Genomic DNA, 21,689 nt, shown 5'->3' with positions numbered 1-21,689 from the left:
CATTTATTTGAATAGATCAATTTAATGAAGTCATTCAAACTATTATAAGTAAAGGGATGAGATCACAGTTTGTAGGATCATGAAGAGATCATTGGATTGCAAAATGGGTTTACCGAATCACTTTTGGGCCTCATAATTTTGCTCCCAAACATCTAAACCCACAGTTACAAAGAGTTACAACTCAAGGTTGAATTAGATGGCCTCACAATTAGTAACGGGATTAAGTATTGTGAAAATACGTGTGAATGAAAAAATGTTGTGGAAATACGTGTTGTGTTATTTAAACAACAAAATCTATTGTTCAAACAATGTTACTAAACAAATCCTAATTTTATCACAAAAAAATAAAAAAATAAAAAAACTAATTGATCATTTTTTTTTAATAAATAATTACAAAAAAAAATATCGTGGTCTATTTCTTTCTGGTTGTTACATAAATTTCAAGGGTTTTCGCACCCAATTTATATATATATATATATATTTATATAAACCCAATAGTTAATGTATTTGGCGAAATCAGAGATTACATATATACATAATTTGTGACAAAAATAAGTGGCAGATAATCTATAAGATAATCACATTTCCAATTTTAGCTTGCAATACAAAAGCAATGCGGTGATTTTTAAGTTAAAAAACTTAAAATTGATTTAGGATAAGGTTTCATATTAAATGAGATCATTTTGTAATAAGGTTAATAAAAAATAAAAGGTTCAGGTTGCTTCTTCTTTTTTTAGTTCTCTCTAAGTTTTAATTTTTTTTTTTTTTTTTTTTGATGAGAAGTTTTAAATTAGTTTGAGCTCTTCTTTAAAAAAAAAAAAGTTTGATTTAACTACTTGTATTTTTTTCTTTCACTTTATTTTATCTAAAGTCATTTTTTAGTACTTCCTTAATTGATATATCTATTTTCATTACTATTAGTGTTTTTTTTTTTTTTTTTTTTGGTTGAAACTATCTCAAAAATTATTTTTGAATCAAATTCACTTTTTTTTATCAAGACCAAACAATCTCAAGTGACTCTCCTCGTTTTTCATCAATAAGTGACACCCATATCTTCAAGCAAATTCCCTCATTCGAATTTTATCTTTATATGTATTTTCATTTATTTCTTAACATTCTCATCAGCTAAACTTATCATTTTATGAATATGCTATAGTCATTTAGTGAGTTCTAATTAGCTTAACTGGTAAATTTTTTGTTGTCGAATAAGATATCTAAGATTCGAACCCAGCCTATACAAAAAACTAATTAGTGTTTTGGCCGGATAATAAAGAATAATTAACATAGAAAAGACATCATATGTTAAAACTACTTACCTCTTCTTAAGAAAATAATTTAAAAAAAAAAATCCAACATTTACTATCATAGAGCATAGCTGGTCTTACAACACTTTTTTGAAAAGTATTAGCTAAGTCAAGCCAAGCAATTATTACATTTTGAGCATATAGAACCTCACTAATAAACAACATATTTTCACTTATATTTAAGATTTGTCAAAAACATTGCAAGCACGATAGGCCTCTGATGGAGGATCATAACATAGGAAGGAAAGGGAGCCCAAATGGTGGAAGAGCCAAGGGAGGTTGAATTATTCATTTGATGTGTGCTCGAGCCAAATGATGAAAATTTATGATGTCTATTTCCCTCAAGCGATAGATATAAAATAATTCACTTATCCCACTGTCATTTCTAGCTTTGTTATGAAAGAAAGTAGCAAACTCATCTTATAGTTGTTCCCGAGCACTAGCATTGAAAAATGCTATGCTATACTATTATACCATCCCAAAAAACTACTTTATAACTTATACCATCTCATTTTACAATACCTCTCACATCCTAAAACTCTATTCTTATTAAAATATTATTCTTTAATCTTTCTTTATTATTTCTTTTTAACAAATACTTTTTTTTTTCAGTTCCACTTTCCCAGGCTTTCCAACCTTTCTTTTTTTTTTTTTTTTCCTCAGCCTCCCTCAACCTCTAGCACCGGTTCATCTCACAGAACCACACACACAGACCCATCAACAGAGCCACACACAGCCACACACACAAACCATCAAACCAGAGCCAACAACGGCCACCACACCCACCACCCAAGCCACCGATCAGAATTACACCGCCGATTTGAAACCCACCGGAGCAAACCCATTCAAAAAACCACAACCAAAAACACCGGATCCAAGCCAAAAACCACAACCAAAAACCACAACCAAAAACACCGGTCACAGCCAAAAACCACAACCACCACACCCACGCCGTCACCCACAACCCAAACCTCGGACCCAACCCGACCCACAACCCCTTTAAGCACAAAAACCACAACCACAACCAAAAACACCGGACCCACGCCAAAAACAACCAAAAACCACAACCAAAAACACCGGTCACAGCCAAAAACCCACTTCAGCCCACTCCGATCTCCGATCTCCGTGACCCACGCCATGACCCACTCCGATCTCTGTGACCTATAACTCACCTCAGCCATACCCACCACTTCCTTTAAGCATCGGTCATAACCAAAAAAAAAAATGCAGATGAGAAAGAGATGGACGATGTTTGGGTTTGAAACCCACCACTTCCTTTAAGCACCGGTCACAGCCAAAAAAAAAAAGCAGATGAGAAAGAGATGGATGATTTTTGGGTTTGAAAGAGGAAAGAGCAGATGAGCGGTGACCGGTGCTTAAAGAGCAGATGAGCGGTGATCGGTGCTCAAAGAGCAGATGAGCAGATGAGAAAGAGAGAATGAGGAGAGCGGAGAGAGCAGATGAGAAAGAGAGAATGAAGAGAGAGAAGATAACAGAAATTATGGGAGGAGAGAGAAATTATGGGTTGATTAAAATATGTATATTTTTTTTACAATTGTGCTACAGTACAATTCTAAAGATAGAATTGTACTGTAGCACTATTGTAAAATTTTTTACCATTTCTGTGTTTAGCATCCTTTGATGCAGCACATTTTGAACCTTAAAATGCTAAAAAGGGCATAAATATGGCATTAGCATTTCTCAATGCTAATGCTAAGAATTTCAGGAAATTTGAGTTCTCTTTTATCTCATCCACCCATCCACAAAGGGTTTCAGTATCTATCTTAGCAAATTTTTCTAAATCATGAGACATTTATTTTGCGAGAGAAATTTGAAATCTTAGTAAAAGACCGGATAATTTATCTCATACTTGCTTTTCTTGAAGAAAATACTAGGTTTGAGTCCATAAGCAATGAAATTTCTTTTGAAGACTTATTTTTACTCTGTAATGGGGGTTCCTTTCACCATTTCCTCATGGTCCTTAACTAGGAGTATTTAACTCATCAAAGTAGAAAGTGACTTACTCCCATGATTCTACATTTTTTTTTTTTTTTAATCAAGCACCTAAAAAATAAAAAATAAAAACCTTACAAGGTATTCCTTATGGACATGTTAACGAACACAGTTCAAGTAGAGAAGTGAGTCATCCAACATAGATAGTATTTGACCAGTTAGTCAAGCACCCATTTGAGTTCTTCATATTTGTTTGCCCTTGAAATTACATTGATCTAGGATCACCATCGATGATTCATCTTTCACTTGCTCACTTGTTTTTTTTTTTTTTTTTTTTTTTTTAAACATTAATTTATAACTATTTTGTAGTATAATTTCTAATAAACTAAATATTTCAAGAACCCTTCTCTAATTTCAAAAGTCAAGTAACAATTTTCCAATAGTCAACACTAGTGAAAAAAATCTTATGTTTATTTCAATTTCATTAATTACGACCTTAGTTATAAAATTTAGGTCTTAACCATTAGTATGAAGTGATGGAAACAATGAAAATTGTGAATGCTTAAGATTCTTTTTGAAAATGAATTCAAATTTTTTATATTCGAACAAGTATCTCGATTTCATCTATTCTGACTCATTGTTTAAGAGTTGAGGAATTTTATCATAATCATTGATTTTTCATTAAAATTCATGATAGTCACTCATATCCAATTTTTTTTTTTTTTTTTTGAAGGCCACATTCATACCCAATTCTTAAAACTAAGATTACTAGTATAATATAAGGTATTTTTGACTTCGTAGTGTAAAAAAATATCTCATCCAAACAAACATGTAACAATTCCTAAGATTCCAATTGTCTTCTCTTCTACACATGGGTGTGACTCTAATGGACACAAATAATGAAATAAAAAATAGAAATTTACCGTTATGAAGCTTCCTTAGATTTCTTTCATTAACAAAAATGTAAACCCCATATTAGAAAATGAATTTACAACTTAACGACCATAGCCGACCATGGCCTACCTTGTTAGCAAGAACCACAACAACATTCTCTAATTACTACACAGGAAACTCCCATGAAATTGAGGCACCTAGACCCATTCTTTCAAAACGTGGCACTCCCGTAGATGTCTCTCATGTCAATATTTTTCTTGTAAAACAAAGCTAACTTGTGTACTAAGCTAAAGGGCAAAACAGTAAAAGAATATGCGACCGACTTCTTCCACCTAGAAAATATGTATCCATGTGGCATAACTATAGGCGTCTGTTAGATTAATAATCCTTTTTCCTAGTGGAGCCCACGTGTCACCATATTATTTAGAGGGCTTAATCTTGCCATTTGGCAAAAAGAGTTCACTTTTCTGGTTTTGTTTGGTCCAAAAGGACGACCCACCTATTAAAATAAGAACTTTTTTGGGGTCATGCAATAAATTAATATTATGATGCATGATAATATTGAATATGACAAGTTACTTAGAGGCTGTTTGGATGTAAAAATTTCATCACTTAATTTTTGTCACTCAATTTTCATCGCTCATCGTCCATAGCTCATTACTCATAACTCATTACTTATCACTCATCACTTAATTCTTCACATCTGTTTGGCACCGTCACTCATTTTTTAGCATTCAATATTTTTCACACTATTTGTGGGCCACATACCTGTCACTCGATGCATTTTTTTTCAGTACCCAAACTCACCGAACCTAGTAAAAAAAAAAAAAAAAAGAACTGATCCCAGAAAAACCCAGCCAAAAAAAGAACCCAGTGAAAGAACAAAAAAAAAAACCCCAGAAAACCGAACCCAGTGAGAAAAAAAAAAAAAAAAAACCCAACACAGTGAAGGAAGAAGAAGAAGCCACTAGTGTGAAAGGAAAAAAAAAAAAAAAAAAAAAGAACATGAAGAAACGTACGCACCAAACCCAGTGGAGGAAAAAAAAAGAGATGGTCATTGTAGCTGTGACTAACAGTGGATCCCTCCATGTAGTGTTATTTACGAAAATGCCATCGAGTTATAAGTTATGGAAACTGAAAACAGCTAAAATGTGTTTTCAGTTTCCATAATTCATAACTCAAAAATTAGAGAATTGAGTGATGGAAACAGAGCTAGGAAAACAGAGTTATCGTGCAGCCAAACGGATATTGAACTATGAGTCCCACAATTTTTGAGTTATGAGTTATGGAAACAGAGAATTGAGTTATGGAAACAAGCCATCTAAACAGCCTCTTATTTGCTCCTTTATTTTTATGATGTTTGTTAATTTGGTCTCAGGACTTTTAATTATGTCAATTTTTTTTATAACTTTTTGATATTATATCAAAATAGTTATTGTTGTTAATTAGTTGATGAAAAATGTTGACTTGACTAATAGTTTAAATAGAACATTATTTTCTACTATGTAGATTGACATATGTACTACCATGTTAGCAATACATTGAAAAAAGAAAAAGAAAATCGATAAGAATTCACGTGCAAGCACGTGAGCCTCTATTTTGGATCAAAATCTCTAACTACTCGTTTGAAATAAGGGAAAAGAATGGAATAAAATAGAATGAAAAAGAAAATTAGAATATTTATTCACTTCCCTTGTTTAAGAGTTTTAATGGAGGAAATGAAAAGTTCATTATCTCATTTGAAAGTTTAAGCGGGAGGGAATGTAATGACTAGAAGGAATGTCAATTCTTTTCTATTCTCTCGAAACATCAAATTTTCATTTTTCCAAAAATTTGAAGGAATTGGAATAAATTAAATTAAATTTAATGAAATTTTTGCTAAAACTCTCAAAATGTCCCTATATATTCAATCTAATAGTAATATTGTTATAAAATGACGTTATTCATTTCCTTCTATGTTACTCCCGAACAATGTTATTATCTTCCATACCTTTATTTTAAAACATCCAAACAGGATTACTTAATTTTATTCAATTCATTTCCCTTGAATACATTTGATTTCATTCCATTCTTTTATTATTTCTCATTCCATTACATTCCTTTATGAACTTTCAAACGAAGTGTAATTGCAAAATCAGTTTTAGCACTCACTCACAATTATTTCGAATCTCCTCCTCAAATTTGACAATAGGGAACAAAACAAGAAAAAAAAAAATTCTCTACTTTGATCTTGAATTTTGGTTTCAAATTCAATCAATCCTTGAATACCAGTGGCGGCGCCACGTTATGGTCAGGGTGTTCCCAGGAACACGCTGACTTGGAAAAAAAAAAATTATATATAATAATTAAAATTTTTTTATTTGTTTACCCTTAAAGGAACACCCTCAACAAAAAAAAAAAGAACACCCTCAACAAAAAAAAAAAAATAAGAACACCCTCAAATTATTAAAAAAAAAAAAAAAGCCCAAAAAAATTTCAACTAAAATCTGAAAAAAAAAAAAAAAAAAAAATTGTAACAGAGCAAAACAACGGACGGCCAGCCCAACATAAAGCCCACGGCAAGCCCAACAGAGCCCAACAGATTACAGAGAAGCAAACCCGCCCAACAGATTACAGAGCCAACAGATTACAGAGAAGCAAACCCACGGATTTAAAAAAAAAAAAAAAAACCCAAAACCCCAATACAGAGCAGATCACTAAATCAAAAACCTCAAATCAGTAAATCGGTACATCAAAAATCACTAAAGCTAAAGCAAACCTAAAAACAGAGCAATAGAGCAAGTGAGCAACGCCTCCCCTCAGAAGTCAGATCGGTCCAATCGCACTGTCACAGTCCAGACTCCAGCACATCGTCGCCTGACTCGACTCGCCCCTCATCGGAGATCGGTCCAGTCGCAGTCCAGATCACATCGTCGCTCATCGGAGATCGCTCGTCGGAGATCGCTTGCACATCGCGTCGCACATCGTCGCACATCGCTCGACGGTCACTACACTGCCTCAGCCTCAGCCTCAACCTCAGCCTTCACTCTTCTGGCCTTCGTGCTCGGCTGCTCCGGTGCTCCCTCAAGGTATTTCTCTCACTTTTTCTCTCTGACTCTCACTCTCTCTCTCTCTCTCTCTCTCTCTCTCTCTCTCTCTCTCTCTGTGAAATCTGAAATGAAATGAAGCTGTGTCTCAGAGTGCCTCTCTCTCTCTCTATTCTTTAAGAGTAACTTTAAGTCTTTATCTGAGTGATTGGCTGAAGCAGTGAAACTTTTAAGTTTATTAATATTTTGCCTATTTTTTGATTTTTTTAATTTGGTTTTATCTTATGATTCTTATCCGTTAGTTGGTGTGTGTTGGTGTTGGTTAGTTGGTTAAATATTGTCTTTTAATGTAATGTTATTGTGATTGGGAAATTTTCTGATCAGCAGCTAGCTCATTATTCTAATAATTAATAATTTAATTAATTAATACATTATAAAAGACAAACAAATTAAATTATGTTAGACTAAATAATAATTAATGAAACAATAATGTAATAAATTATAGTTTATAAAAGACAAACAAATTAATAAAACAACTAAACAACAACAATTAATAATTTTATTAATATTTTAAACGAATTTATAGTTTATTGTAAGCAACCTTTGTTCATTTATTTTTTCCTTTTGAGGTTTTTGGATGTACAAAATGCAAATTTGTTTTGATTTTAAGAACATTTTTTTTTTTAAGCAGAAACTTCATACCGGCCAAATTTTGAATTTCGGTCGGTATTTACTGAAACATCCCAAAATACTCGAAATAGACTGAAATGACCCGAAATTTTTTCAAAGTAAAATAGGAATACCCTGGATAAAATTCCTGGAGTCGCCACTGTTGAATACGGAAGTAGGATATAGAGGAGGAGGACAAAACTTACTACAACACTTTCGGTGTTGTTACTTTAAGTTTCCTTTTTAAAATTTAGCCATGTAGTTTTTTTTTTCTTATGAGATGAAAGTGTATTTTTAGTTAAGTAGTCACATGATTGAATTTTAAGAGAAGAACATAAGAAATAATATCTGTACTTAACTTTTTCCCAAAAGAGGAGTGTCCAACCTCAATTAATAACAATGAAGATAGAAGCATATGCAAAAACGTTGAGCCAAAATAGCAGATCCTTCTCACCCATGTACAACTCTATTGACTTCTCAATAATATTCATGTCCTCCCACTTCTTTGGAGGATCTGAAACTTGAGCCTTCATGACTTGACCAATATTGTGTCGCACCATCCTCACCTTGCTATCTTGACCGCCCTCCCGACCTTCATCTGAACGTTCTTCCTATGATGGAACAGGTGGCTATGCGCTATCTTCATTAAGAGCAGGTGAGTGAATCCGAGTGAGTAATATTAGGGATTTTTATCGATTTTTGACCCCATATAGAGCCTCAAATGCTTGACCTTGAATTATTATCAGTTTATCTAAATCATTAGTCACGTCAACATTTTTCATCTATCATTTAAATGTATGAATCATTTTCACATAATACCAAAATGTATGACGAAATTGATACGTTTGAAAAGTTAAGAGTCAAAATTGACACAAAACATAAATATTAAGGAGCAAATAGATCTTTGACCATATTGGACATGATCATGTTTTATGACTACGGACTAAAATCGACCATTTCACTATGAACTTTGGATAATGTTTTAGACTCCACTAAAATGTTATGGATAATGTTTTAGACTTTTCACCAAAAAATTAAGATAATGTTTGGAAAATTGGACTAAAACTGACCATAACGTGCATTAAAACGGTTGCAATTTGAGAAGGTTGGACATTTGTTGACATAACAATTAACAAAAATCCCATAAAAAAATAGTTAACAAAGAGAGAGAGAGAGAGAGAATTAACAATTTATATACATCAACATATTTGTTCTTATAAATTGAATTATGAACAAAGAAACAAAGCAAAAGCAAGACCAACGGTCCTGAAACTCCTAACATAATAATAGGAGTGAGTCTTCGACTTAAAACAGAAGACTTGAAACTAGTAGCATATGTGATAGGAAAGTCTTCAACTTAAAACAGAAGACCATTCCAAACCATACAAATAAAAACCAACCCTGTACCAATTACTTCTAACCCTACACAAGCTTCATTTCCATTGAACTTATAACAAGCACTAAGCAGCAGATGGGGCATTAATGTAGTGACCAACAGCCTCTGACACTGCTGTCAAGAATCGTTTCAAGCCATTTTTCTCAACACCAGCTTTAGCCTCTACAGAAGCCAATGTGTTCTTGTAGTCCAATGACTCATCATTATAAATGTCCCACCATTTCTTCACTAGCAACTTGATATCTTCCCTGTCCATGTTTTCTTCCTCACCAGTGTACCTCCATGGCTTAGAGCCCTGTAAACCAATCAAAAACATACTTCATTAGTATTACATATATCATGGAAAATCAATTGAAATTTATTAAAATTTGAGATTGTTATGACGAACAAAGCGGATACTCACATTAGCACAATAGTGAACAACTTTAACTTTGTCAAACTCAATGTTCTCTGAATGGCGCCATAACATGGCAAGCACAAGATTGTAAACCGGAGATATTGGCTTGTAAATATCATTGAAGAACATATTCAAAAAGTCCTGAAAGAATCACAAATTTTTTTAGTAATGTACTATTACTAATATTCGCCATTCACCATAGAAAAAAATGAATAAAAGTCATAGATTTTTATGCTTCAAAGCCAAAGAAGCACGTCCGCAACATTATGGTCCAATGGCTTGAAAGTAGCTTGATATTAATATATCAAATCAAGCCACATGACCTCCAAACTGGGTCATACACAAATAAGCAATTCATTTGATGCATCATGCAATTAATATGAATTGCATGAGAAACATGGTAGTTTTTCAACCACAACTAGTACTAAGATTTACCTGCTCAGCAAAAGTTGTAGGAGTGGTAACTTGAAGGGTCTCAAGGAGATCATGGTATGTGGATAGATTAGGCTCATACACAAAGAAGCCAGCATTGAAGTACAGGGGTGGCTTGGGGCCAAGCTCAGCAGGCCAGTTAACCTTGTCAGGGCACTGCTGGCAATAGCCAATCTTGTGTTGTGGAGTGTTGCTCCAATTTTTCTCACAAAAGCAGTCCATGACAGCATAGAAGTGGTTGTCCGGTAAGTCAAAGAGGTGATCAATGTTTTCAAACACTTGAATGTCTCCATCTAGGTAAATCATCTTGCTGTACTCCACAAACTGCACACAAAGAATTGGAATTTAAGTGCTAAACATTTGAAAGCATTTTTGAGATAACACGTGTTAGAAGCCCACAAACACAGTTTCAAAAAAACAAATCTCTTGTCACTCACAGAAAGCAGAAACTGCGTGTAATACATGCAAAGAATGGTAACATACATACCTCCCAAATACGAAGCTTGGAGTAGTTGATAACATAGTAGGCCATGGCAAATTGGGTTTGGTTCTCAGGTGGGTACACAGGCTCAATCTCCCTCACTATGCAACCTTGTGAAACCAATATTTCACGGTGGTCCTCAGGGACATCAGGCAAAATTGCAACCACTAGAGGGTACATGGTCTTGACCTTTCTCAGGCCCTTGGCTAAGCCAACCACACCTTTCACATAGTCCCCGTTACCAGCCAAAAACGTGACATAGGCCTTGCTAGGCATGCTAACGGGTTTGGTGGTGACAGTGGTGGTGGTGGTGGTGTTGGTGGTGATGTTAGGAGCCATTTGAAGTTGGTTTTTGAAGAAAATGTGAATTGAACAAAGGTTTATAGACTTCGGGATTGGGTTTGAAAAGGATTTGGAGTGTTTGGCTAGAGAGAAAAATGGTTTCTCTAGGAAGATGAAAAGAAAGGTGTAACAGGTGTTGAGTTTAAGGTTTGTGGGGCTGAGAAAGAAAAGTGTTCTCAAGTATTTTTGGTATGGAAGAGAGTAGTAGAGGAAATTTGTGTTTGCTTGAGATGAAAAGTGTGTAAAATATTTGAATGGTTTTTGTGTGATGGACTTGGAGTGGTAGAGTGGGGTTGTTTATATAGAGTTTGGGGTTGATTTGATTATGGTAAAATATTGGGATTAATAGTAATTAATAAATAATTCCGCGTCGGTGTGGAAAAAAATTTAAGCTACATGGGTCCGATTGATCCCACTTTTTCCTAAAGAAATCGAACTCTTACACGTGGCAGCGTTCTAATCGGACGGTTATAAAGAGGCCTCATGAATTGGACGGTGCCCGAAATGGGGGATAAATAATAAATATAGAATAGATTCAATAGAATAAAGTAGAAGATTCGTTAGTCAACTTTCCACAATATTTAAAATACTAATTGATCTTCTTTTTTTTTAATAATTACAAAAGAAATATATTGTGGTCTATTTTTTTGGTTGTTACATAAATTTCAGGTTTTTTCGCACCCAGTAATTATTTAATGTACTTGGCGAAATCAAAGATTACCCTTTTTTTTTCTTTTCTTTTTTTGAGGAAATCAGAGATTACATATATGCATAATTTGTGACAAAAATGGCGATAATTTATAAGATAATCACATTTCCAATTTTAGCTTGCAATACTGCCAATACAAAAGTAATGCGGTTCTTAAAAAAGAAAAAGAAAAAGAAAAGCAACGCGATGATTTTTAAGTTAAAATTGATTTATAAAAGGTTTCATATTAGATGAGATCCCTTTGTGATAGGGTTCTGGGTAATTTTTTTTTTTTTTTTTTTTAAGTTTTCTCTAAGTTTTAAATTAGTTTAAGTTGGCTACATGTATTCTTTTCTTTCACTTTATTTTATTTGAAGTCATAATTTTTATTACTTTGATTCTCAAAATATATATATATATATATATATTACTTCCGTAATTGATATATCTATTTTCATTACTATTTTAGTGTTTTTTTTTGGTCTTCCTTTGCTCTTTAATTTTTCACTTCCCCAACTTGAATCAAATTCACTCTTTCTTACTAGGACCAAACAATCTCAAGTGTGTAACACCCCATAATTTTTATACTAATATAATTCTTATACGTGAATTAAAAAGGAGGCCCACAATTAAATGAATTTAATTGATTTGGTATAAGATATTAAAAATAAGATAAATACTAAGGAATATGAAACCCAAGTGAGGTGGCATAAGTAAATATATGGGCCATGATAAGTTAAAAAAAAACCCTAGTGTAGGGGAACAATTTGGTGACCCAGTCCTTGTTGTTCAAGTCTTGGTTCAAAAAGTCCAACACAATGACTTCTTGTAGAATATGGGTTTAAGAACTAGGTTTAGATAAGTTAAACAGATTACTGCATGGGTTGAGGGAATATATGAACAAGAAACAAAGTCATTGCATTTCAGAATCTCCCAGAAGGATCAGGATAAAACCTAATTTTTCGGATACAAAGTGATGCAGCAGGACCTTTTTACATGCAATAGTCTTTTCTCTTTCTTTTCTTTTTTCTTTTTCCTCCCCTTTTTCTCATGCCCGTTCTTATGGGGACTTATACACATTATATAGGCCCTTTCTTATCATCTGGGCCTTATACTTGTCGATCATCTAAACCCTTACTTGAGCACCTGTCCTATCAGACACCCCTCTCAGTTCTTTGTGAGTTGCGGTAGCCAAGGTAGCACTGTTCAGGGGTTTTCTCCACATTAATGCGGCCAGGAGAGTAGCTGTAGTGCATTCAATGTGGCGGTGGTAGCCTTTACTTAGATATTTCGTGTTTCTTCCCTGTTCACGCATCTAGCAGAGGGGTTTCAGTGGCTGGGATGTACATTTGCTCTGATTTTTAGTATCCGAGGAGAAATATCTCCTCGGACATGGCGTCTTTGTTTCCATTGACATTTGAATATGGATGGCTTAAGTCACGTTGCCTCCTCGGATGGGCCGGGGTCCTCGGACGGGTCCAAGGCCCAGCCTGTTATTTTGGGCCTGTCGCCACACCTAGTCTTTCACTTCTTAAGCTACACGTGTATTTATTGATGGGGCTTCCTTTTACTTTAGCCGACTATTGAACTTTGCTTTTTTTCACTGTGGCTGTGAGTGGAGAGGTACAGTTCTCTCCTGCTCTAAACTTAGGAAAGTTGAAATACTCAATGGCTAGCAATTGTTCCCCCGCTTATAGGAAGCATCTGCTAATTGCGTACTTGATAGAAAAAAAAAATAGGGGATGTTGTTATGGGTCTAAAGCTATGATTATGTTAATAGAAAAAGGAAGCTTTGTGGTTATTTATAATCGTATATGGCCTCACTAAATATCACCACCACTCTGTCATGTATCTACACCTTGTACTTGTTCAATACATGTCCAGCAATTTCTTTATGTTTTGGCAGCATCAAGGGAGTTATGGGCCATTAGGTTGATAAATTAAGATGTAAATTAGGTTGATCACATACCCATCTTTCTGCCATATTAAAGTTCATGCATAGCTAGGATTATATTAATGGAAAAAGGCTGCATTATGTTATTAGATACCTACATTTGCATCATTCTAGTGACACTAATTATCATCTCTAAGCCACTGCAGTATGCAGCAACTCTTAAGCCCAAAAATCTGATTATGTAGCAATATTTTTTAAGCCAAAATCTGATTAGGTAGAGCTAAAAAGATATGATTATGCAGCAGTAATTGTAAGCCCAAAATCTGACACAGTTGAAGAGTATTTCAAAGAAACTAAACACCTCCGTAGGCTTTAATGTTGATAGATTAAATTATTTAAATGTGAAAACAAATTGTTAAGTGGGAAAATTTTGTATTGATGGACCTATTTTTGGTGTTGCTAGGTCCTAATTCTACTGATTTATTGTGACTCAAGGGTGGTTGATTTCTTTTATTTTTGCAACTAGGAGGTAAATGTTGTTTACTAATTTCCGGGGGGGGGGGGGGGGTTTCCAAAACAGTTTTGATTATTAAATTATTTTATATCAAAGAAATATGTAGATATTCTATATATAAATTAATATTTTATAAATGCTTGATGTGTACATTGACTATTCGTTTTATGAAAAACTTGTGGGACAACCTAAATTTATTTAAACTTGTATGTGAGAATATATCCTTATATTTTTTTAGAATTATGAACGGATTATTTTTGGGAGCATCTTGAATATGTTTTGAATCCTATGGCAAGTCGTGATTAAAAGCCCAGTGTTGTATTCGGTCCTTAGTAAGGGACAATCATACTGTAACTAGTCCTTAGCAAGGGACGGTCCTAGAAAAAGGGGACAGTGCACAATTGGTAGCTCCTTAGAAAAAGAGTATACCATTAAGGATCCAAAAAGGGAACTCCTTAGTAAGGAGTGCACCTTTAGGTTCCAAAGGAGCCATCCTTAAGAAAAGGGATGAAAATGAGGTTCTAGTCAAGGATGTCAATACCGTACCAGAGGCCGTACCGGTTTGGCCACCGGTATGATATATTTCGGATACCGATCAATACCGGTGTACCGTTTCGGGTTTATTGCTATTTTTTATATTTATAAATAAATAAATAAATAAATAAATATATATATATATATATATATGTAAGAACCAAATGCAAGGCTTCTGGACCTTAGGTCACTTGGGCTCACAATTTATTTGTAGTGGGCTTAAGTATTTCCTACAATGGGTCGTTCTCGGCAGAGAGACTCAAAGTAACACTCTGTTGATACCCTCTCCTTGACTGTTTTCTCTCAATTTTTCTGAACACCTTCTTCTCCCAACTTTCTTCTATTTATAGCTAAGGTTAGTGGGGAGATTATGATTACAGCCACCGTTAGTGCTACTGGAGGTCCAATATTATTTGATTAAAGTGGGTGTTTAGGTGAAAGGGCGGTGCAGCATTTATGATCTTGAAACTTGGCTCCATCTTGACCGACTATGTTCGGCAACTCAGTTCCCTGGGAATATCACAATTTCCCGGGAACAGTTCGTATAATTGACCGGGAACGTTTGTCCGATCACCTCTCGGAATTCAATACCCTGCGCTTGTTCGTACATGAAGGAAGCTCCAAGAAGGGCGCGGGACAACCGGACTTTTCTGCTGGACCTTTGCCCAAGGCTGGTATGGGCCTCGGCCCGGGGACTGCGTGGGATTGGGCCCAGGGCCTGTATGGGACTGGGCCCAGGGCCTGCGTGGCCTGGGATCTAGGTGCCGTACAATAGCCCCCCCTTGATTCATACTCGGTTGCCGAGAGGAATCAAGGAGCTGTTTGGGCCTCTTGACCTCGGGAACCTTCTTGTCTGGGACTTATGACTGTTACTTTTTACTAATATTCTCAAAAGACGCGCCGTCTCGCGGCGCCAAACACAGTTGTCATTATTGCCTGACGGTTCGTGGACCGAAGCGGCGCGCGAATCGGTTACGTTTGGCAGTCGCTGGGTCGCTCGTAAATTGTGCCCATTTATTGCTTGAATAAACGTTTCTTCTCCCCCCACTTCTTTTTGGCTTTATAAATAGTCCCTCTCTGAACACCATTCCATTTTTCCTTCGCCTCTGATCTTTAGTGCTTACTCTCTGCCGACCACATTTCTGTGCGCTTGCTTGCTCAGCGTTCTTTTCCTCCTTAGAACCCAAAGTAAGTCTTTCTTCCCCTTCCTGTTCCTTCAGCTTTGTTTCTTTGAGTTCACTCTTGTAGTTTTAGGCTTTATAGATGGGTTACTCTTACCTTCTAGAATCCCCGGCTACTTTGGCCACCTTTAGGAGTAAATTTAGTATTTCCAATGACGTGGACGTGGCTTACTGCCATGAGAGTGATATGGAACTCCACCGAGGGCAGGGTACAGCCTTCTTTCCTTTGATGTCTATTTTAGAAGGTGGGGTTAGGTTCCCCGTAGATCCCCTCTTGATAAGCACACTCACTTACTATGGGCTGTGCCCCGACCAGCTTCCCCCCAATTTTTACCGGGTAGTTAGTTGTGTCAGCAAGTTGAACCATGCCTTTAATTTACAGTTAGACCACCATGATATTAACCAAATGTACAGCCTCTATGGGAGCAAATCCACCAATTATTACTTAAAGACAAGGGATGCTCGGGTACGGCTGATATCGTGCCTACCCGATTCGAACAGGAACTCCGCCGGGGAGTTCGTCAGGGTGCGCGGCAATTGGTTTGCCGGGGAGATCCCTTGCCCCCTTACACGGCGTGAAGTGGGTTCGTACCATCCCCTTCATACAATTGTTTTCCACCGCCTCTTCCTTTCTTCTTATTGGAGTAAAAATTTTTTTATTGTTAAAGGCTAATGCGTCACCTGTTCTTTTGCAGACGGCAAAGTGTTTGTTCAGGACCTCAGAGCCGTCCACACCAGGGATTTAAACTTCGTCCTCCGTTCCGAGATTTACGTGCATTGGGACGGGCAACTCCGGGCCTCACACCTGATCCTCGGAGTGGAGCCGGTTTATTCTACTTGGCAGCCTTTCAAGCAGGCGCTGATAGTTGACAGCCCCCTGCTATCGTACATAGACGTCCGGTACGTGAATTTTTTGCTGCCGAAGCTTACAACCGGGGAAGCGAGAGAATTTGGTCGGCGGTTCACTGCCGCGGACGAACTAGTTCCCCTGCGAGACGATTCCGCGGAACAGGTATCTCGGCGCCTTAGAGAGAGAGCTCACGAAGCCATACAGCAAGGGGACCAAGCCCAAGAGCAGCCCCATCCCGAGGATCCACCCGCCGAGCCCCAACAGCAAGTGATAGAAGCGGCTAACTTGCTGGCTGAAGCAATCCAACCCGGTGCAAGAATGGTGGCAAGGAGAGTCATGACCCTTGACCGGTTCGTGCCTGGTGCCCGGCCGCCCAACCAGCCCCCGCCTACTCAGGGTCGGGGTCCAGTGTCTCAGCCTCCTCCCCTTCCGCAGTCCGGACGGGCCCGTAAGAAGTAGAAAGTAACCGAGCAACCTTCCACGGGCCCGAGGGATGCCGCAGTCCAGACTCCTCCCCAACCAACAGGTGGAATCGTTATCCGCGAGCCGCCAACCGAAGCTGGCACGGGGGGCGCGTCTTCCTCACAAGTGGCTCCAGCGTGGGAGCCAAAGTTCCTTCTGGATGGCAAGCCATTGCCCTCAACCGCTTCTGTTCGGATGTGGGATAAGGGCGAGGGCGGCCGTACTGCCCAAACTTTGGCTGAAGCACTCCAACTTCCCGAGGACGTGCACGCTTTCGATGATGGGTCCGAGGAGTCTGTGGGGCGCCGGTTAGAGTGGCACGCCATTGCGGTAATTCTTTTGTCTATTTACTCCATATAGATTTCCTTTTATTTCTTTGCTAACCTCCGTGCTTGCTAGGCCGCTCAACTGGCTCACATTGTGGCTGCCCGGGCACGGGAGCATGATGAGGAAAACGAGCGCGAGAAGGGTGCGCGGGAGGCAGCAGTAAAAACGGCTAAGGAAAAGCTGAAGATTGCTGAGGCTGCTGAGAAGAAGGCTGCTGCTGCGGAGAAGTTCCGGGCATTGGCCGAAAAAAGGAATGCAGAGCTCCTGACTAAGCAAAATGAGATGGAACTCAAACTAGCCGAAGCCCTCAGCCTTAACACTTCCAATGCCGAGGAGATAGCCGATCTCAGGGCAGGCTTGGCGGCCGCGGAACAGTATTGGTATGACGTAGGTTTTGCCGACGCCGAGAATTCCGCAGAGCCGGTGGTGGCTCGGGCTCGGCATATGGGTTTCGAGGCCGGGTGGTTTGCCGCTCTTCAGGCAATGGGAGTTCCTGAAGATTCACCGCTGAGAGACCCCGGCCAGATTCCATTTCCGAACCCTGTACCTGCCGTCCAGGACGCCCCGGCTGCTTTTGACGAGAAGGAGACGGCCAGTATGAGGGAGTTGGTTGAGCAAATCGATTCTCACGCTGAGCCCGAGGAAATGGAGGCCACGAGCATACCTACTGTGCAGGAGCTTCTTGGTGAGGGCCAGCCTTTTCCCCTGACCGTCCAGCAGGAAGTGCCACCGCCGACCCAACCTCCCAGCTGATTTTACTTTTACTTATTAGCTTATTTTTATTTTATTTTTATTTGCCTATGTCACCGGGATGTGGTGATTGAACAATTTTTTACTTATTGGTTTTATTTGCCCACGTCACCGGGATGTGGTGATCGAACAATTGCTTTAACTTATCGGTTTTATTTGCTCATGTCACCGGGATGTGGTGATTGAACAATTGCTTTTACTTGTTTAATTAGTAGTCCGTTTTCTTTTTCCGTTTCAATTGGTTGAATGAATTTATATCTGTTCGTGTTTTGCTTGAATTATACCAGTGCTATGGCCGCTTAATAGAATGGTACCCCCGAAAACCTGTTGTGTGGCGCTGTGGGTAATTTGAGAGCGCTATTGGACTTAGTATTTGTAAAAGGGTTAGGTTTTTATCAGGTTTTGGTTTAACCGAGAATTGTGCTTTCGTCCTTCGAGTATTTGTTTGCAAAGTTTCCACTTGTCCGGATATTTGATTTTAACCGAGAATCAAGTTTCTGTCCTTATAGATTTATTTGTAAGGTTCTCACCTGCTCGGCGATATTGATCGAGCCGAAGGTCAGGTTTCTGTCCTTAAGATTTATTTGTAAGGTTTTCACCTGCTCGGCGATATGAGCCGAGGGTCAGGTTTCTGTCCTTAGGATTTATTTCTAAGGTTTTCACCTGCTCGGCGATATTGATCGAGCCGAGGGTCAGGTTTCTGCCCTTAAGATTTATTTGTAAGGTTTTCACCTGCTCGGCGATATTGATCGAGCCGAGGGTCAGGTTTCTGTCCTTAAGATTTATTTGTAAGGTTTTCACCTGCTCGGCGATATTGATCGAGCCGAGGGTCAGGTTTCTGTCCTTAGGATTTATTTGTAAGATTTTCACCTGCTCGGAGATATTGCTCGAGCCGAGGGTCAGGTTTCTGTCCTTAAGATTTATTTGTAAGGTTTTCACCTGCTCGGCGATATTGATCGAGCCGAGGGTCAGGTTTCTGTCCTTAGGATTTATTTGTAAGGTTTTCACCTGCTCGGCGATATTGATCGAGCCGAGGGTCAGGTTTCTGTCCTTAGGATTTATTTGTAAGGTTTTCACCTGCTTGGGGATATTGATCGAGTCGAGGGTCAGGTTTCTGTCCTTCGGATTTATTGGCGATTCTCTTGGTGTGCGGTTACAGGGTCAAAAACAGCATAGACAAAAAAGTTCATCATGCTCTTAATCTTAATAGAATACAAGTTTTGGCTTACATCGACGATTACGCATAGAATTTCTTCAGGTTGTTGGCGTTCCATGGTCGGTGGAGCGATCTCTCGTCCAGGTCTTCCAAGTAGTAGGCCCCTGCACCTGCGATGGCTGTGACTCTGTATGGTCCCTCCCAACTCTGAGCAAGCTTCCTTGCAGCCATGTCCCGCATGTTCCCCACTACCCTTCTTAACACTAATTCCCCGGCACTGAATTCCCTGGCCTTTACATTTCGGTTGTACCTTTGGGCCAGCTTCTGCTGATACTCGGCAAGACGTACGGTCGCGGCCTCCCTGCATTCTTCTAGCCAATCCAAATGCTCCATCATCAGTTCGGCGTTCTGTACGGGGTCAAACCCGGCGACCCGTGCACTGCATAAGCTCACCTCGGTTGGTATCACTGCTTCTGCTCCGTATGTCAGAGAAAACGGGGTTTCCCCCGTGGATCTCCTGGGGGTCGTGCGGTAGGCCCATAAAACACTGGGTAGTTCTTCTGCCCATCTTCCTTTCGCTCCGTCCAACCTTCTCTTGAGCCCGTTCAAAATAGTCTTGTTTACTGCTTCAACTTGGCCGTTGCTCTCGGGGTATGCCGGGGTTGAATACTTGTTCTTGATGCCGAGCTCGCTGCAAAAGGTCCGAAAAGCGTTGCTGTCGAATTGTAGCCCATTGTCTGTTACTAGCGAATTCGGCACCCCAAACCTTGTAACTATGTTTTTCCACACAAATTTTTTCACGTCAGTATCCCGGATATTGGCCAAGGCTTCAGCTTCAGCCCACTTTGTGAAGTAATCTACAGCCACCAGTAAAAATCGGCGGTTCCCCGTTGCTTGGGGGAATGGCCCGAGGATGTCAAGCCCCCATTGTGCAAATGGCCACGGACTGCTGACAGGATTTAGACGTCCTGCCGGCTGATGGATCATTGGGGCGTGCTTTTGACATTGTTCGCAGCTCCAAACGTATTCAGCGGCGTCCTTCTGCATTTGTGGCCACCAAAACCCCTGCGTCATTGCTCTGTGTGCTAAAGATCGTCCCCCAGCATGCCCGCCGCACACTCCTTCATGCAGCTCGGTTAGAAGCTCCTTGACTCTTTCAGGATGCAGGCACAAGAGGTAAGGGCCCGCGAAGGACCTTCTGTACAACTTTCGGTCCGAAGACAACCAGTACCTGGGAGCCATTCGTCGAATCTTGTTGGCCTCGGCCTCATCCTCTGGAACTTTATCTTCGGAAAGAAAGTCTATGATCGGGTTCATCTAGCATGGTCCGGCTACCGCCACCTGCGCAACCTCTACTCCGGCCTGGTCGAGAGCAGTCTTCACACAGATGCTTGGTTCCCTTATAAGTTCTATCATGATAAGCCTCGGCGTGTCCTCGGTAGCCGATGAAGCTAACGTGGCAAGAGAGTCAGCATGCTTGTTTTGTGACCGGGCTACCTGGGATATCTTTACAGTTCCAAACTGACCGATAATTTGCTTTGCCGTAGTTAGATAAGCTTTCATTCGGGGGTCCCGAGCCTCGAAGTCCCCAGTGATCTGATAAACAACCAGTCGAGAATCCGAGTAGATCTCCACGTCCTTTGCACCTAGATGCAATACTGCCCTCAACTCGGCCAGTAGGGCTTCATATTCGGCTTCGTTGTTCGAGGCTTTGAACCCCAATCTGAAGGAGTGTTCCAGTCGCATACCTTCAGGGGTGATTATGACAATACCAGCCCCGGCCCCCATAGCATTTGATGCGCCGTCCACAAATAACCTCCACGGGCGAATCTCCGCACTACAGATTACCTTGCCCTCATTCTTGGGTGTAAATTCCGCGATGAAATCAGCGAGAACCTGTCCCTTCACCGAGCTTCTAGGTCGGTATCTTATGTCAAACAATCCCAACCGAGTCCCCCATTTAGCAATCCGTCCTGTGAAGTCGGATCTTTTCAACAGTGATTGCAATGGATACTCGGTGAGGACGAACACTGTGTGTGCCTGGAAGTAGTGTGGTAACTTCCTCGTGGCGTGCACCAAGGCCAAAACCAACTTTTCAAGAGGCAGGTACCTTGTCTCGGCATCGACTAAGGTTTTGCTCATGTAATACACCGGCATTTGCACTCCCCGGTCCCTTAGTAACACAGCACTTACGGCATGATCGGTGACTGCAAGGTACATAAATAGATCCTCCCCGGGCTCCGGGGCTGTCAACCTTGGCGCCTTTGCCAAATATCCTTTTAGTTCTCGAAAAGCTTCATCGCAGCTCTCGTCCCATTGAAACCCCTTCTACTTCTTCAGAAGTTGATAGAATGGCCGGCAGCGATCGGCAAACTTGGAGATGAATCGGTTCAGGGCGGCCAACATCCCAGTGAGCACTTGCACTTCCTTAGGATTGCT

General features: G+C 39.4%; 1 protein-coding gene across 3 annotated transcripts in view; it reads right to left on the bottom strand.

Annotated features, from left to right (window-relative positions):
- Positions 1 to 9,019: 9,019 nt before the first annotated feature.
- Positions 9,020 to 21,689, bottom strand: part of LOC126716807 (galactinol synthase 2-like) — a 72,706-nt gene continuing 60,036 nt past the window's right edge. For 2 of the 3 annotated variants that reach the window (XM_050417802.1, XM_050417803.1), the window contains exons 2-5: positions 10,559 to 10,773; positions 10,075 to 10,395; positions 9,646 to 9,780; positions 9,020 to 9,537 (exon numbers count right to left, since the gene is read on the bottom strand). In XM_050417802.1, coding sequence (XP_050273759.1) covers positions 9,307 to 9,537; positions 9,646 to 9,780; positions 10,075 to 10,395; positions 10,559 to 10,773 — 902 coding nt within the window. In that variant the 3' untranslated portion in view covers positions 9,020 to 9,306. Of the gene's footprint in view, positions 9,538 to 9,645; positions 9,781 to 10,074; positions 10,396 to 10,558; positions 11,173 to 21,689 lie in introns of those variants that run through there. The other variant, XM_050417800.1, reaches the window with a different exon arrangement.

The sequence above is a fragment of the Quercus robur genome, chromosome 3, assembly GCF_932294415.1.
Source record: "Quercus robur chromosome 3, dhQueRobu3.1, whole genome shotgun sequence".
NCBI lineage: Eukaryota > Viridiplantae > Streptophyta > Magnoliopsida > Fagales > Fagaceae > Quercus > Quercus robur.
Note: the sequence above shows the minus strand (reverse complement) of the source record. Positions and strands in the feature narration are given on the sequence as shown.